Consider the following 19,532-nt stretch of genomic DNA (forward strand, 5'->3'; position numbering starts at 1 on the left):
AAGAGGGAGTTTTTCTGAGCCACACACTGGGTCCATCTGCTCTACCAGATTGGCCATAAAATATCACACACTGTATCACACACTGCAGTAAATATTGCTGGGAGTGAGTTAAGGGGTAGGCTCTGTAACATTGTCTTACCAAAACACTGTGCTGCATGACATAAACAGGTAGCGTTCTGAAATCAGTTGAATTGCTTATATAGTTCAAATCCCATCTGAACACCAGTCGAGAAACACAGAGCTCAGGGTCGATCTGGAATTGGTTAAATGTCTGATATCTTAAACAGCTCTAATTGAGGCTGGGAGATTTAGGAAGATTTAACCCTGTTTTCTCAAGCCCTTAACAAAGATCCCCTGTCTAATTTAGAGCCTGTTCAGCGTCTGTATATTTGTTAGGAAAAGGCATACAAGCACTGAGGCGTTCCCCTGTGAGGCTGAAACACAAATGCAGAAAAGATGCGTTGCACTATCCTTAAACCAACGGGCCATCTTTTAAGGATGTCTGTGATCATTCTGCACCATGTGTGCAGTACAGAGTACCTCGTGTGAGCAAATAAATTTGGGGTCCCCCAAACAGCATGCTGCGGTCAGCTATGCTCAGACATGACAACAAAACATTGTTTGCTCTAATTTATGATAAGCCTTTTGTGCAGCTGCAACGCACTGATCAAAAAGAGCTTAAGCACACATGCTGTCGGCTTTTCATTTCATAATTCTTTGTGTTAGTTGGCTACTATAGGAGGTACAGATCAATAACGACGCCCAATCAGACCATGGCACAAATGGGAGGGTGGTGATCAGGATGCTGCAGCACAGACACCCCATTCTTTCTCTGAAGCAATTTTCACACCACTAATCTCACTCACTTTGGACAAGACACAAGAGAAAGTTAAAAAGAAACAATCTGCAAGGTCGATAAGCAGCAGAGGGTAAATCCATTCTCACTCTGCCAGAGGAAGAATTTTAAAACATGAATTGTTTTGGGGATAAAGCCTCACATACTATTTAAAATTCAGAATTTTAAGACACTGGAGAAGAAAAAGTCTTCCACATGCAGACACAGGCACACTAAAGTTTCCACTAGCTTGATAGTTTTGGCCAATTAGCCAAATACTATATTTTTAGTCATTCCTCTAACCAAAAAGGTGCCCACCTGTGTACTGCAGCACAAATCCATTGCTGCTGAGGGAAGCATCGCTGCGGAAAGCCAAAAAGAGTGTGTTGGAGCTGCTCTCAATGCGATCTGGAACATCTGTGCCATAGAAACTACCCAGCAAGGGGCTGAGGGAGTCCGGTCCATCGTAGATATGTAAGAAGTCATAACTGGGCTCCAAGCTGAACCTGGTTGCAGAAGTGTAAATAAAATGTATGTAAAAATTTGCAGCACACGTGAGCTATAATAAAGTAACAACACACTTGACTGGCATAATCTAAAGATAGAAAATTCATAATTTTATTATATGAGATAATAGTGTTTAATATGATTAAACCTGCATGGACACTTGTGGTGTTTTTTTATTGTGTACTGTTGTATAAAGTAGGTATACAGCAATGATAGAAATCTTCAGTTTCAACATGTTACTATTAGTGTGCAAGTGAAGCTTACTGGTTGAAGCTAAGAGCGATGACATAGTCCTGCGTGACAGCAACTGTCCAGTCACACTCCCTTCCATGGGGGTACGGTTCAGGATAGTCTGGAGACAGAATCAGCCCACTAGGACCTGTCAGGTTCCCGCCACATGGAGCTATGAATAGGGAAAAATTGATTAGTGAATGCAACAGTAAACAACACTACAACACCAATTTTCAGTATATTCATCCAAAAACCCGTTGTCACACAAACAAATCTTCTATCATCTAATTTCAAATTTGCCTTTGTTTTAACTAAAAGACTGATTTTCCATATTCTGCCTATTATTATTTTGTTTAAATTATTATGTAATAAATTCTTGAAATGAGCTGATTGTCAACCAACGGACATTTAAAAAAAAGACAATGGTAGAAAACATTTCCAAAGGTTTTAAGAAACACCAACTTTCATAGTAGCAAATACGTTGGTTTAACATCCCCTGCTGTATGTGGTATATGGCTTTTCTGCAGGAAGTCGCAGTGACAGACGCTTAATTGAGACGTAGCTAATGCCCACTGACACTGCTTACCATATTCTCACCTGTAATTGTCAGAGAACTGTCCTCACCCAAAAAATTATCAAACTAATTAAGCTAAGCACTAATTAAACAAGGCAGCTAATTACAAGGTCTTCATTGCCATTGTTAATTCACACTGTTTTGTAGAGCACCAAGTGTGATCATATTTAAAAGAAAGAGTGTAAAAGAGTAGAGGTCTGACTGAGAGGTCTGTGTTGTTATTGAGAAACAGGATAATCAGATCTGTCTGTCTGCTGCAGTGACTTCAGGAAACATCTAGGGAACACGGCAATCAGATTTGCCACTTAAGATTCACTTAAGGAGTCTGTTAAGTAATCACATTACGTATCTGTATTGTCTACCTGTTTCACAAAAGTCAGACCAGTAAGGGAGGTGATACAATAGACTGCATTAGGCAGGTTGTAGGGCATAATATATTTTATAACATAACTTATCTTTACACTGTTCTCTTCTGTCTTTACTGATTTTATCATTTAAACTCTCATAACCACATAAAGTTTACACACAGAAATGCGTGTCCTTGGAGGAGTGTCCTTGTGTCAGTGAAAGTTATTTTGAACATCCAATGTAGTCACTATTCAGGTGTTTTGAAAAATAGCATGCATTAGTGCATTTCTTAAACTTCTTAGGCCTATTTGAACATTCAGTCAGAAAGAAGTCTGTGGCATATGTAAGAGACTGTATGTACGACATGTTCTTATTACTCAGCAGTAGTATGTGACATTCAGGCTGGTTCTAAAAATATTCCATGTAGCATCTTTAGCCATTACTGATGATTGCGTGCTGTGTTAACAGTACCTGTGCATGTTGGAGGGTCTGGCTGCCAGAAGAAGCGACCATTGATCTCAGTGCAGGTGATCCTGTTGGCCCCCTGCAGGATGTAACCAGGATCACACTGGAACACCACATGGTCCCCGGGCTCCCTGCTGTCGCCACCGCGGGTCCCATTAGTAGGCATGCCCGGGTCATTGCAGGAGGTTGCAGTAGAGACTGAAGGAGCAAGAGGAGGCTCAATCATTGAAATGACATGAAAATGATCCTCAGTTACAAGATGAAAAAGGGGTATTATTGTCATAGTTCACAGTTAAACCTGTGAGTGGTGTATTTTCTCTCTCTCTACACAGTTACCACCCAGCTATTTAACCCATGTTCATCTATCATTTCCTTCACCTCCCTCCCTCCCGTCCTCCCATCATCCTTCCTCCTCACCAGAGAACTGCAGAGCGAAGCCCTGCTTGCTGGTGAAGAAGTCTGTGGTGAACTGCAGGCTGACAGTGTTGAAGGTGCTGTGGGCGTCCGGGGGCAGCGCTGAGCCACTCAGCTCCCGCAGCAGGACCCCTCCATCCTGGGGCCCATCCCAGATCCGAAGCATGTCGTGGACCTCCTCCGTGTGGAAAACCAGGAAATGCAGACTGTTAAAGACAAAGGCAAGATAGTTTAGAGTCCACGACAGTTGATAAATTATACTCCATCTGATATATTTAGGCTTTAACGCCCATGCATCTCCCCTTACAATTCAGCCTTACAGAAAGCAACCTCAGCTGTTTACTTTCTCACTATTGTTGACTATTGCCACCTCCTATTTGCATTTCATTTTGTTCAAACAAATCTTAGATCCTTTTAATGGAAGGTAATTGTAGCCGAAGTCCATATCTTGCAGCTTTTCCATTAAAATCTTTAGTCAAGAGAAAAATCTAGCCTCTAATTGCTGTGTACACAGACTGGGGGATTCATAAAAATCTCCTGCATCCTCCATCTTTCCAAAAGGTTACTATCAAGGTTCTTTTTAAAATTAAATATCATGATAATAAAGCAGAAAGGAAAAAATATAATGATAGCAATATAATTCACAATTTCAAAAATATAAAAAAGGATGAGTCAGAGCCGAGGAGGAGGAATTAAATGGATTTAATAAAACTACTTAGTATTTAAAATCAGTGCACACAGGATAATAATGTGATTAAAGGAAACAATAAGAATAGAGGAAAGACAAAAAACACGGTTAAGGGCAGGTATAAAAGGAGGAAACGAATAACATTTTAAAGTGAATCACAGATGCCAGATCCAGAGCATTCAATGGATGTTCCACAATGTCAGTCAAGCAGATACGTCTGCCACGGCATTTAATAGTTTCAGTCTAGACATCAGAAAGATGATGCTGTCAAAATATCTACTCTTCACTTTGGCGCAGACAGCTGTCAGCCAGCTGGTGGTCCACTGGATGTGAAATGCAATGTAGTTGTGTACATGTGTTTATGTGTGGAAGTGCGGCAGCCTCAATGCAGTGGAATTATAATGACATATTGCTTGGAGTCTCGTGTGTGAGCATGTGTAAGTATGTGTTTTGGACAGACTCAGCATGACTAAAGGGATAGAAAGTGGTATTTTAGAACTAATGAGAGACTGGTGGTAATGTTAACATGGGCCACTCAATGTAAAGGACTTATTTAAAGACAAATAGTATTCTCAGCAGCTTTATCCTGTGGTAATGTCTCAAATAATAAAAAAAAATATGAAAACAAGTCCCATTTATGTCAGCTTGCACTTTGATTTGTTTTCTCTGAAACGCATTGCTGTCTTGCATGCCTTCAAAATAAGACAAAATAGTGGAATGCAATGAGATGTCGGTGTACTCAAAATAAAACACACAGTTTAACACAGTTAAAATTGTGTGGAACTGAAACTGAATCACCTGTTTCACACACAAAGCGTTTATCACAACACTTTTTTTTTTCTCTAAATATATTACAGCAAAAAAAAAAACACTCTCTAATGTTAGTTCAACATGCTCTACTTGGATGATGTGTAACATTTTGTAGACATGTCACAGAGATACTGAGATTGCAGTAGGTGAATATGAGCTCACTGGGGAACACCAGTCTTATCCTGGTACTGCAGTTAAAGTGTTACCAGTAATAACAATTCTAACACAAAATGATACAACAAGGTATCCCAACCTTATGGAAATGTATGATATTTGTTTTCCATGACTTCAAAATCCATTTAAATGATTCAAAGAGTTCATATAAAAATCTATTGTGAAAATGATTTCATTATGAAAATTCACTGAAATCTATTTTGTCCCAAAGCAAATTCCTGACACTCTTCAGTTTTAATTCAAAGCAAACAACACTCATTGTAATAAAATACTCATTAAAGCACTTAAGTTCAGTTTTTTTTAAGCAATCAGTCTGTAGAGCTCTGTTTATTCTATTATTTTGTCCATAAGCTTAAGCTTAGCTAAGCTAAATCTGTCCAGAAGTAATTTTCGCAAAATATCATTTTAAATTCAATGTGTTGAATGGTAATCTCTGTCCCAGTCATCTGGAGGACATCATGGTACTTTTTGTGCTTGGAGTATCCTCATCCCAAAACACATACACACACACCGAGCCTTGAGCTACAGATGATGCAGTGGAGAAACAGAAACCCACTGATATGTCAGTTTTAGCAACAAGTTCCCACTGTTTCTGCATAATTGGTGTCAGACTCCGATTCCCATACTGTCTGATGTGTGAGCAATTGCCAGAGGCTACTCAACAATGTGCATTGTGTGTGGATACTGTACATAACCTACTTGAAAAGTCCTGTTGCAATGCCTGTGAAAGACCAAAACAAACAGATGCAGACAGGCACACTCGTAGATATTCACACAAATGTACACTGAAAGGTATATTTGAAGGGAATGATACATTACACGCCTCGTACATAAGCATCCGCACCTGGGAAGCAGATGCAGGAACAGAGATACACATACATACAGTACACCAGTACACACATTAACTTCCTTATCTCTGCTCCGCAGAGATAAGGAAGCACATAAAATGTTTCCAACATTCATCATCTAAGAACTAGCATAGAAATGAATCCTATTCTTCATACTCATTCCTCTGCTTACAGTTACCTTGCTAATATCCACTGAAGCATAGATAATACCCTGTGATATACAGTAATCATTCAAAGCTCAATGAAAATAATGATATTGTAAATAAAAAAACACATTACTAATACATATGAGCTGTTAGAGGAGATAGAAGAGAGAGCATGCTAAATCCGTTTACCTTTCAGTACTCTGGGACTCACAGACCACCAATTGTGATTTGCTGCCAAACTTAAATTACAAAGCACACACCTGTGTTTTCTCTTGGGGCACAGAGAATCAAACCCCAAAGTTTATAATCTATAAATAGTTAGAGAAGATACCCATTTATTTTGTTTAGAGTGACAGCAGCCTAAAGCTTGGAGAGATGGCTATCAAACCACTTTTGGTTTGAATCCAAACATGTAGGTGTGAAAGTGACTTTCTTTAGCTGAGGAGAACTTGAACTGACCCTGAAATGCACCGGTAGAATACAGTGCTTCTCCTTGGCAGCTCCCAAGTACAGGGTGCCAAACCTTTTGCAGGTGCGACATTTACTGTTTTATCTATGTTGGTAATCTGTTAAATTTAATCTGCAGAAATATATCAAATTAAGATGCAATACGTGCACAGATGGTGTTAACTAGTTACATATTTAAAAAAATCAACAAAAAATATGAAATTGATCTACAGTTGGTCAGTGCCCAGTATGTATTTGTGTGTAAATGTGATGGTGGACATTGCTAGAAAAGAACAAGCATTCTCAGGAAAGTTAAAGTAACCCTTAGGTAAAAATTAATAAACTGTGTTTGATATTCCGCAGTGCTCATTCCCAAATTTCTCATACAAAGATGAGGAGTCAATAGGTGCACAACTTCTCATATAACTGGTTATATGATCCTAGTTATGCCTTCCACTTCCAGCGACCAAAGGTTATGTTCAAAGGCCTCCATCCCTGTCATGTAAGCGCCTCAGGCAGTCGGATGCTTGTTATGCAAATGCTGTTATGAAACCCTCAGGTCCTTTTTCCTACACTCCACCTCCCCCATACCCTAGACAGGAGACGCTGAGGTGTTTCACAGGATTTGTCAGCATGAATAAAACAAAAAGAGCATGTTTTCTAATATGTGTATGTGTGTGTGCCTTCCTACATCAACTATTAATGTGCATATGTGTGTATCGAGACAGCATTGAGAATGTGAATAAGCCTGAAATATGGTTCTGGGGATTTGCATCAGGAATGTCTGAATCAAGCACCAGTCATGTGTTGGCTCCATGCTCATGTGCTGACGGGTCTCATGTTCTAATGCAACCTTAAGCACTGTCAGACACCAAATGGCATCATGTTCTATTTCCAGATTGATGTATTAAAAGGAAGACGGAAAGGTGGGTGAAAAGGAAGAGGTACGTTGAGGGAAAGCAGAAGGTGAGTGAGGGAACTAAAACGTGACCGATGTTAATCATTGAAAGAAGAGGACGATGGCAAGAAGACAAGAGGTTGATGGAGAGCAGAGGAAGCTCTAAAGGATAGAGGGATTTGAGTTAAACAGTCAGATGGATAGGATGGACGTGGGCTGCATGTTAGGATAATTGGTTCCTTTTATACAAAATCTAAATAGCCTGTCTCTCCTTGTCACTTTCTGAGAGTGAAGGCACGGGGTTGGGGGGGTTTGGGGGATAAGGTAGTGAAAAGAAAAGATGGTGAGAGGATAAGAGTGATGCAGGAAGGTAGCAAGAAAATATGTTGATACTGGCATAGTGACAGGAAGGTACATGAGGAATGAATAAAACGACAGGTTGAGAAAAGTGTAATTATTGTATGTCTCACCAAGGAAAAGGAAATTTGAGACTGTGTGTGCAGTTAACATGTCGTGGAATCATAGGAAGCCATGTTCTGAAGTTTACAGCTAAGGGCTCTCCTTTACACTTGTCCCCCTCTTAACGATCAAAGATCAAATAGTTCAATCAAGTGTCAGAGGAATCGCCGCAAGGAGAAGAGATGTGGAAGAGAGGGATGGAAAAGATTTCTCAGGTCTTTTTTGATTCTTAATTATTTTGTATTCATATGAGAGAAATAGAGAGAGAATCAGAGAGTGCAGAGGCTCTCCCATATGAATACAAAATAGTCTAGCTTCAATCACGAGTCTTCAGAGTACGTGTATGTGTGCATGAAAATGATAAATAAGTAAGTATATGGCTGTGTGTATGGATGTGTGTGTCTGTGATATGAGGGAATGAGGAAGAAGAGCGATGTAGAGCAAACATTTGCTAACTACCTGCTTTCTCACAACTAATTGAGATTGTGTGTATAAAGGCAATGTCACACTGAGAGCTAACCTCATCAATATGTGTGGATGTGGCCTCTGTGGGACTGTCCCTGTGGGATCATCCATCAAGGATGAGACACATCCATTCCACGGGCTTTAAAAGACACCAGACAGTAGAGTTGTCTTGACACCTGAACTAAGCTGTGGCCACAGAAATCTTTGTCCAGTTCATGTACTGCAAGGCACATGATGTAATAACATGTAACATAGTGTTATCATACAGATAAAAGAACAGTCACAATTATTTTTAGGCAGGAAAAGGTGGGGAATTGGGAAATGAATCAGTGAGATAAAAGTAGAGATTAAAGAACACACACACACACACACATCCTTGTACCATCCATTTACATTCATTCCTTCACTCAACCTTATCCTTAAAGGCAGAGAGAGTAGGCTTTTCCTAAAAACAATGTATAGACTCACACAAAAATAATCCCTCTCAATCATCACTTATGACCCACTAGAGATGTGAGACGGTGTCTGCATCTGCTGAGACCCTGCCCTCTGCCTGCATTTTCTTATTTTGCTGTGTACGGCACGTTTCTGGGCATCAACCTTTGGGCAGTGGGTGTTGTAGCCCCCAGCCAATAACAGTGCTCAGGGTGCGAGAAAGCTAAGAAAATGGCAGACACAGCGCTGAAAAAACGCAAATATAGCGAGGCAAAATGCCAAGCAGACAAAGCTCCTTCTAAAACAAGAGTGAATTTGGGGTTGGCTTTAACCCGCTGGCAAGCACTGAAGGAGAGGATAGATGGGGATGAACAGCGACATGGAGTGGGCCTATTTTCTGTTCGACAGGTAGGTGCAGCGGTTACCTTAGTTCGGTTGCTAAAGTATCGGCTTTTCCATTACAACAAATGTAACGTTACAAAAATAGTAGCTATCAGTGTACGTACAAGCTGTCCTACACTGTCCTACTATAAGTCCTACTATTGCTGTGGATGATTTCATTTCAACAAACTATGTGTTTTGGATTTATCATATAACCAGCCTGTGCACTTAGTATTGTGATTAACACCAATTTAGTTGTGATGTATAACACTACTGATGTTAAAGAAATGTATTAGAGCATATAATGTGTGAAAGTATTAAACATCTTGAAGACAGTAGTGTCAGAAAACTGGACCAGGAAAAATCTGTTGTTTTTTTTGTCAATCTGGGGGTTGACTCCACTCCACAGCAATGTCTCAAAATGTGGCAAACGCAGCCACAACCCCCTACACCTTAAACAGCCAATAGACATTTTGCAATTACATCTCAGTAGGAAATCTCAAATCTCCCTAAAGCGGCCCCATGTCATTCCCATCGAACTTGCATGATTCGTGTAACATTCTTGAAGTTTGAATTGAAAATCAATGACGGAAAATGGAGAGGAGTTATCCGTCTGGAAGTGAAAAAATAAAGAGAAAAAAAGAGGATGAGGAAAAAAGAAAGCAAGACAGTGGTAAGTGGAGCAGATAATGACGATTAACCAGTAAATAACTGAATGCTGTTATTTAGTCTAGCCTTAACTAGCTAATGGGAGACTTGAATAACTTCAGCTAGCAACTCTGCTAGCTCAAGTGTGACATGCAGAGTTGTTAGAGCGATAAACTAAACATCCTAAACAGTCCACTGTTAAATCACGCCTAAACAGATGAAGTGTCAGCACAGGAGGACAATATCCCTCTCTCAGTACTCTCCTCCTGTCTCAGTCATGCCTGCGATGCCGTTGCTCCTCTCTGTTTTCTAAAATCAGTTTTTTCCCACCTCTCAGGGTCGCTCAGTGTCATGTTCAAACCAGTGACTGTATATATAAAGCCTATGGTTCAGATGTGCAGTTTGTGAAGATTTCATGTGAGGAATACTGTAGTGGCAGCATTTGCACAAGCCAAGGCCCGTAAGCAGCATTTGCAAAATCAGTGCTTTATGTGTGAGCACTGGCCTTATAATGTGGGTTATTTACAATCTGACAACACTAAAGTATTTATTCATTTAGGTTTTTATTGTTCTGGTTTTTAATTTTCTTTATATTTTGAAAATTATACTTATGTGAACATTTGAAGTAAAAAAAATACATTTTTCATTGGTGTCAGGTTATTTATAACAGAATGGTGATCAAAGCTGGTTGAAGGGGCCCCCTGGGAATTTATGCCTAGGGCCACCACAAGCTCTAGAATAGCCACTGACCATCACCAGTCTCAAATCTTTCGCTAACTTGAACCTAATTCAAATGTAAAACTACCAAAGGCTACAGACAAGCCAATACAACTTAACTGTGTAAAAAGAATCCCTATTTTGAGTGGTCCAAAACTCATATTGTTTCTCAGGAAGATACAGAAGCACGCACACACATGCATAAACAAACATAATATATGAAACTTTGTTTTGGGCTGTGCAAACCCAGTGAAAGATATGTGCATATTCATTTGAGACTAAGGGCAATATTTCTGTGAGTGAGCATGACAAATGGGGGAAGCATTGCATTGGAAAATTGGTGTGTGTGGCTTCTTAAGTGGAAAATCCAACCTAAAGAAGAATGTACATGTTGTATGTTATTTTTAAAAAAATATTTTAGAGCTCATGTTTCATCATATTTGAACAAGTCTCTCCTTAAACTGAACAGTGCCGACAGTACTGATGATCTTATCTAGAGACAAACCGTGGTGATGCTCCTTAGACAGCGAACAATGGAACAACTACTGAGACACTATGACAGCACCGATTTTGATTTACTTGATTCAATTCAATTACTGATCAATTTTACAGTCCAAAATCATTGGATTAGCACAGAGAATTTGTTTTTTACTGTAGACTCCCCCTTTTAGGTGTTGAGTGAAATCATACTCTATTCTAACCTCTTAATCAATAGAAAGCACTGTGGTAATATGCAATCTTTAATGGAAAGTCACTATAATCTCAAATTATCAGTAGGTTGAATATTTAAATATTATTGATATATACTGGTTTAACTGCACATACCCCCCACCCCCTTAATTACAATGGCCTCCCTGCTCTTCACATACTGTGTTAGTCCTATTGATGCCTTATGAACAATAGTCAAAACAGCACCATATAGTATTATAACCCCACACAGTACATCATGTTTTACAACACCAGAGCTCTTACTCTCTTACTAAATACCAATTTTTAGATGAATACTTATGGCTTCATTGTTCAGTGTACCATGTAGCCTAGATCCCTCCTATGATTTCTGTAGCAGTAAGCAATGAATGTTCCATCTGTGAAAGGGCTCATTGCCTCCCTTATAATCTCTATTCCTTTTATATTGTTATTATCTCTTTATATCTGTATTCAACTCTCTGCCTCCCATCTATATTCTCTTTCCATCAATAACTCTCAGCAAACCACTCCTGGTCTCTCACAAACTTAGTACGGTTTGATTAGTGTGCTACCTTCAGCTACACCATTTGATATACAAAGGATCCCTAGGCTAATGCATTGCAAATTTTTCGCAATAATGAATTGCGTGGGTAGGATCAAAGGCAAGGATATGGAGCATACCTTGCAGAGGAATGCCAGCAACCCAGGGGTAGTGAAGGCACTAATGAACCTAAACTAGCAATCATGAGGGACCTAGGAATGTCAATGTGCAAGCTAGGGCACAGCATGCACACACAAATAGATCCATGCAGATAACAACACAGAACTGTACAATATTATGTACAATGAAAAAAAAAACTATACAGTGCAGTCTGAAAGTATTAGGACATGTTTTTCATTGTTTTGGATTTACTGCAGCACATTAGATTTGAAATGCAACAATGACCAAACTCAGCAAATACTGGCTGTGTTATAAGGCTGACAGAGCATCAACGAGGTAGATACCAAACTTCTGGTGATGTCTGTGGACATAAACCAAACATTAAATATGATAGATTTTATTTAAGTATATACTGAATTGTGAAAATAATTCCTGTCCCCTAAAATCGATGAATATGTTTATAGAATGTACTGTATATAAAAAGTGCTATGATTCTGATGTGCTGGAGTACAGAGCAACAGAACAAAGGACTATATAGAATAGCATTAACATAAATGGTTCACTCTGATGAGCATGTGATCTTCCATCCATTGTGTTCTCTGCCTCTTCCACATGTTCCTTCATATACACATGTACTTATGGATTTCTTAAAGAGCACTGTTCCTTCACATACCTAATACAAGATTATTACATTAGTTTACATTGCTGCTTCATGACAGTGCATAAACACAGTTACTATTCTGAATACACTCAACACACACGCCTTGTATTTCAAAGCTGTCAAAACATGGAAGTTATCATAAGCATGCTGATATGTAATTGACACTGGTCTTAATGGAGAAAGGCAAATAGAGCCAGATGGGCTGCAGGACATGCTGTGGAAAAAGTACTGATTCTGATCAATGTAAACCTCTAGCCAAAACAATACATCTTACAGGATCTTGCCTCCTTACATTTCATCAAATTCTTAAAGGTAAAGCATATACCACATATACATATATAAAAGCCAAAATTAACTTGAAACATTTGACTTTCTTTCGTGTAGTCTAAAACCTTGAGGCTCTGAGGAGGCATTTCCTTTCACCCAGTAGTAACTCAACTATTGGCCAATAGCAGCTCACTGAAGATTGATTACACAGCAGCCTGTGAAAGTGATGAATACCACTGCAAAAAAGGGGGGCTACATTGGAAGTATATTGAAAGGTGGTAGATTGAAAGAAAGCCTGGAAAAGAACAATGTAATCAGGAAACTAGAAAGCAAGAAAAAGGAAACAAAGAGTGTTGTTCAGACCTAATAGTGCTTCCAGGGGCGGCCTCAATGGTCCACATACAGTGCAGGTTGTGCTCATATGGAGCTGGGTAGCCCGGAGACAGGATACGACCAGAAGGCTCATCCTTGATGCTGCCCCCACACTCCGCTAGAAAGAGGAGGGGAAACAGAATAATGTCAAATTAATAAAAGGATACAGCCAGGTTAACATACTTAACATACCAGAAACTGCACCACCCCACTCCCAGCAAAGTGCATCATCAGTTTCCTCTTATAATTATTAATTATTGACATAGCAGTTATATGCTCAGATGTGATGTGCTTCATCATCTTGTTTGCAATTTGAATGCTAGGAGGGAGAGCAGCCAACTCAATATACTCTGTCTGTGTATCTCCTTGGCTCAGCGAAGGCAATCCACCATCTCAACCAATGACCTCATCCTGTTGCCTTTGAAAGTTGATGGACTTGTTGACTGAACAACACAACATTCAGTATATTAGACTCAAGTCCAGTGCAACTTTTAAAGAAGACTTTTTGAATGGTGTGACAAAATATTTAAGTATATTTCAGGAGTCAATCAGAAAAGATATATACTGTATGTGTGTACAGAACAGATGCACAGTTGCCGTAATGGAAGTATTGCTGATATTAGCACCCACTGAGCAACTTGGTAGGCAATAGATCATACCAAGAGAGTGGAAGAAACATCATGAATCACTTGTTCATCAGAGAAATGTCACTGAGTGTGCCTACTTGTGTGTTTGTAAAAGTGGTAGTAGTAGACAATATGGTGGTTTTAGTATCATATCACGGTTCAACAACACTCACAACAACACAAACACGTGACACACATCTATGAAAACTACACAGCAAAATCAGAGGCCAAAGCATTTTGTCAAGAACAGTGGGGAGTTTTTTTTTTCAGCCTCAAGTAATGAATTGCCATCAGAAAGGCACTGTGAATGAAAAGCAATTTTCAGCCCCCCTTCAGTTACCACATCCTACCCTTATCCAAAAAGTGATGGGAAAAAAATGAAAATGTTCTCCAACAACATCTGTCTTGAAGTGTTTTTGTTCACATTTTTGAGGCCATCTCAACTGACAAGAGAAGGGTAAAAGTGTTCTTGTTTCTTTTCCATCCCCAGAGAGGAAAATAGATCCTTCAAAGAGGAGGAAAATGGAGGAATCATGCTGATGATGATGGGTGTGAAATCCATCTGTAGCAAGCAGACCCTGTACTGAAATACAGCAACAAAGGCAGACACACACAAACAGAGACAGACTGGCAAGAGGGAAGTAACCAACTAAGGAACTAAGATAATGCAGTACACACACACACACAGAGGGAGACAGACCATCAGACAGGAACAAGCTGTGACTTCTACACATCAAACATTAACATTTTGTCACCTTCCATTTGATAAACATGCCTTTCCTTATGTTTGCAAAGAAATCTTTCCTTTGTTTCTCTCCTTGTCTCCCCCTTTCACACTCTCCATCTCCCTCATGCATTATACATTTAAATAGCAATAATCCCCAATGCTGGCCTCTCATCATATATGCTGTCAAAGCATAAATACACAAAACAATACACATACACACATACTGTAAATTGACTATATGCTTGGTTGCAAAAAAAACATATTTTAAAGATTTGATTGTCATTTTTGCTTTTGCTGTCTTGGAAGGGGAGGGAAAATGCACAAAAATGAAAGTGTGAACATATTAATCTTTACACTCTTGCTGAGGTTTTAGTCTCTCTTAAAGCTTTTTCTCTCTGTTATGCTTTTCTTGTTGAAGAAAACTTGCTGTTTCATGGGGTGTAAAGAGAAGATGGTGATCTATCACAGTAAGACAAAGCCATCTCTTTCTTCCAGCCTTATGACCTAAGTAACTACTGCTCAGTGCTGCCATGGCAGTGTAACTCCCACAGCTACTCTAACCCTTCAATCTATGCCTCCACATACATCTTTCTAAAATCAAGAACTCAGGTTCTGCCTCTCTTTTTGTCTCACCCTCTTCTCAAAGTAGTTTAAATTTCCCTCTCTACAAGACAACATGCATGTCAGTGATCAAATTGTATCATTGTAAGATGTGTTTGTAATTACAGATATAAAACATCTAGGAGACACCCTGCAAATCAGCCAGAGAGGTCGGGACGGTTTCCCAGAGCCAGCACAGCAGCTCCAGACAGCAATACTCACAACTCTCCTCCTACTATAGCTAACATCACAACAACAGCATATCTTGGCAAACTAGAAAGTAAGCCAAATGTCCGTGGGCAAGTCATTTAACGTTACCGCACAAATCATGGCTAGAATAGTGTTGTGTGGCTCGGTCCGAGCCATTTACAGAGCCAGGGCTGTGGACAAACACAGAGTTTTTTGCAGCATACATACAGAACGGACAGCTAGCGGACCGTGAGGAGATATTCGCAGAATTTGACAAAAATATGTGTATTGGATTAGAATCGCATTCCCCACCTTTAAATGTCAGTAAAAAAGCAACTTCGTTAACAACTCAGTGTCCAACCAAGAGCTGCTCAGGGATTCAACCTTGCAACTTTCCTCTCCTGTGACCTTCAGGATATGAACTGTTTTCAACTCAATTTAATTTTCCTTCCTCCCCTGCTCGCTATACCCTTCCCATCTGTGTTCAGTGTGTCCTCGCTGCTAGAAAATAATCCCACCATTACAAACAGAAGCAGTCCCTCATCTGCTCCCAAATTCACTCTGGCTGTTAGGCTATCATCTGCAGTGAAAGGGGCATGGGGAGGACAAACGTGTTCAGAGATATACACTATGCTGAATGTTGTTTGTACCCAGACATGAAATTACCTGTCAGTTTGGGTTGAAACGGGAGCCAAGCAATATTATTCTAATCACCTTGGCTGATGTCAAAGAACACCATCCCTGCCTGTTTTCCAGCTCCTGGCTGGCTTCTGAGAGACTGTCAAAATGTCGCCCAGGAGAAGATCCAAAAAATTGCTTTGGGTTTGTTACCACGACACCATATAGGCGGTATGTGTGTGTATCTGTCAGTTTAATAGTTTTGAAAATAATAACACATACCATGTTTGTGTCAGCTGGCAACAAGTTACAGGTGAACTGTAGGTGAACTTAAAATAAATAAAAAGATCAGACGGGTGTTGCCTCTGCTAAACATTTATAGAGAAACTATCTCTGTACAATTGAAGTCTTCCCATCTCACACACATTATTTTAGTAAAAAAAACAATGTGAAAAGGGAGAATTTCCAAATATGATGCAATATGAATATGAGGAGCTAAATAGAGCACAGTAATTTTCGGTGAGATAATGCACTGAATTTGGTGCTGGGAAAGCAACCAAATGGATGTACCAAAATAGCAGAGCTAAAACAAACCACCGGGTTTTTCTAAACCTGCACAGGCATATTCACATTGTTATTAAGATGAGGAACTAGGTCAGACATAGTAGTTTAGCTGAAAAAACTTAAACTGGTTAAGACAGTAAAGCAACCACCGATATATAATACTGTAATATAATGAAATACAACATAATTCTGTTTTACGCAACCTGACATTTTAGTCGAACTTAACATAGTATAATGTAACAAATAGTGATGTAAGCTAAGGTAATAAGACACTGTGATGTAGTGCAGGATAGCACAGAATAACATAACATTACATAACACTAGGTAACATCCCGTAGGGTAGCTGATGTTGAAAAGTGCATTTAGTCATGCCCTGTACTTAATCATTTTAAAACACTTATTTTTTATTATTTCCATTTTATGCTACTTTATAATTCTACTTTACAACATTTCTGTGACAGCTTTAGCTACTAGTTAGATTGCACATTTTTATCATACAAAACATATTAGTTTATATGATTGTTTTCGATTAAACTACCAGCAGTATGTAAGTTCTTTAGTTACAACTTGGCCAGCTGCAACATTATACTGCTGCTTTCATGCTATTGCATCATAATAACAATCCAATAATATAATATTATATTATGTAATAATATAATGCTCAGAAAGTGGTCAGTGTGTATAATGAGTACTTTTAATACTTTTATTACATTTTGCTGACAGTACTTCTGTACTGACCGGAGTACTGCCTCCATCACACCCAGCCTGACATAAAAAGTTTAGATAAAAAAACATAACAATGCAATGCAATATAATGCAAGACATAACACCAAATCACCAGAACCCAGAATTATATTGTCAAATAAATTATTAATTCTGCCAACAGCATAAACACACTTGATCTCAAACCCCTTAAAGGAGCATCGGACTCACCAACACAGAGTGGGAGGGGGCTGTCCCATGCCCTCCTCTCCCCCCTCAGGCAGGTGAGCACCTCGGGGCCTTTCAGGGTGTAGCCTGGGTCACAGCTATACGACACGGTGCTCCCTGCAAAATGACCCTTGTCCTCCCGCTTGTAGCCAAACTGGGGAACACCTGGATCCTCACATTTCACCAGCTCAAAACCTTGAAAAGAGAGAGAGAAAGGGACGAGAAAGGATTAGGAGAGTATTGAAGAAGAAATTGTGAATGTGATTTTTATGTGGCGGCAAAGCGACAAAGAGGGTTGGAAAATGAGATATAAGTTAAGAAATTATACTAAAATGTAAATATTTAATGTAAAAACAGGTGGATGTGTGTTTGTGTGCAAGAGTGTTACTCACTAATGAAGTGCAGCTCAAAGCCTTTACTGGTGTTATCCGCATTGCTGATGAACTCCAGCCACATGGAGCTGGAGGTGGAGTTCAGGGTTGTGTCTAGCAGCTCGCTGCCTGTAAACACCCCCAGCAGACGAGCCTTATTACTGCTGCCATCAAAGACCTGGAAGGGAGAGTGGGAAAAAGCATCTGATCAGGTGTGCACACACAGATATGCTAACAAGGCCGCATATAGACACGGGGAGGGTATAACTCCCCCCACCCCCTCACTTTGAGTATGTCATCCTTCTCCAGTCTGAAGTCTCGTGCTCGTAGCTGGATGCCTTTGCCAGGCTGAGTCTGGATAGAGTAAATGCACTCGTGGTTGTTGCCGTAGTAACCGGGGTAGTTGGGTGAAAGCAGCACCCCTTGCATGCCAGTCACGGATGAGCCGCATTCAGCTAGAGAAAAAGAGAGGGAGCAGAGAGACAGGGAGAGAGAGGGTAGGAGAGAGGAAGGGAGAAGGTGGTGATGTTGGAGAGAGCAGAGGACATGTCAATCGCTATATGCTTGAAACTCAGAGTGCATTTATTCATGCTGTCATGCATAGGGAGATGGGAGAGCTGATGGGGAGAGGAATATGGTCAGTGACTATACCTGAATGTTGAGTGGCACATCATCATAATCACAATGCAATCTGAATATGATTAACAGCAATTTCAACTCCATTTGAAAATTGCCTTTTCTGAATCACATCAGGGAAACAGTGAAAAAAAAAAAAGGTGGGGTAAAGTTTTCTACAGAAAAAATTGCTTCCAGAATTTAAATGACCACAAATGTACCCAGAGTTTTAACTTCATGAATGCAGTGAAGTATGATGAGGTGAGGTTATGGGACTGTCTGAGAGATATTTGGAGAAGTATCAAGTTTTTAAAATAAGGCTGACTATGATTTCCAGAAGTGTGAAAAATCATCACTGTCAACCTTTAAAGATTTGGATTTATTGAGAGGCAAAAAAAGAAACTACAAACTAGCATCTTTATTCCTACAGATAAATATGTAATGAGAACAGGAGCAAAAGAGGCAGTCAAGTAAATGTTAATCCATTTTTATAAGGAAATTGCTTGACCTACTTTACACATGCCTAAACACTCAAAACAAACATTTAGAAATAAATCCGATATTATTGGTGTGGGTAAAGAAAATAAATGTGACTTCACCAATTTGTACTTATTAAACTCCAATTACTGGTTTCAAATAGAGTGTCAAAATCTTAATGCTTACAAATTACTTTCTAAGTTTAGAAACCAAAAAAATGTGCAAGTGGTAAAAAATACTCCTATGACGTAATTCAAGCAGTTCACAGTTGTTTCCCATATGCAGTTACTGTTTAACAGTGCTTTGAATATACTGAAAAGAGCCATGCTAAGGACTAACATTAATAGGTTAATCAATGTCATGTTCTGTGCTTTCATTAGGACCATTAGGGCACAATTCTTTTTCATATCAACACACTAATGCGGCTCTTAAGGTTTGGTGCATCATAGAATCAACCTACTGACCTTAATCTTTGCAGTTTGACTCATCATGTTTCCCAGTCATTAGCAATGAGCAACATCAATAATTAGCATATTTTAGCTCTTTAATGTCATCCTCAATAGAGGTGTTGCTCTATATTATTTGGACAAAGTCAAAAAGGCTGTTTCTGGGAAGCTATCCAATGAAGAGACAAAACGTGGGTGGATGGAGAGATGATAATGAGGAGAATTGAAAGG

General features: G+C 39.4%; 1 protein-coding gene across 1 annotated transcript in view; it reads right to left on the minus strand.

Moving 5' to 3' along the window:
- Positions 1-19,532, minus strand: part of csmd2 (CUB and Sushi multiple domains 2) — a 232,329-nt gene that overhangs the window by 74,746 nt on the left and 138,051 nt on the right. Inside the window, exons 23-30 of the mRNA XM_044171930.1 lie at positions 18,049-18,218; positions 17,785-17,941; positions 17,396-17,587; positions 13,130-13,256; positions 3,378-3,580; positions 2,967-3,158; positions 1,607-1,745; positions 1,154-1,341 (exon numbers count right to left, since the gene is read on the minus strand). Coding sequence (XP_044027865.1) covers positions 1,154-1,341; positions 1,607-1,745; positions 2,967-3,158; positions 3,378-3,580; positions 13,130-13,256; positions 17,396-17,587; positions 17,785-17,941; positions 18,049-18,218 — 1,368 coding nt within the window. The remainder of the gene's footprint in view (positions 1-1,153; positions 1,342-1,606; positions 1,746-2,966; positions 3,159-3,377; positions 3,581-13,129; positions 13,257-17,395; positions 17,588-17,784; positions 17,942-18,048; positions 18,219-19,532) is intronic.

Source organism: Siniperca chuatsi, linkage group LG17 (genome assembly GCF_020085105.1).
Source record: "Siniperca chuatsi isolate FFG_IHB_CAS linkage group LG17, ASM2008510v1, whole genome shotgun sequence".
NCBI lineage: Eukaryota > Metazoa > Chordata > Actinopteri > Centrarchiformes > Sinipercidae > Siniperca > Siniperca chuatsi.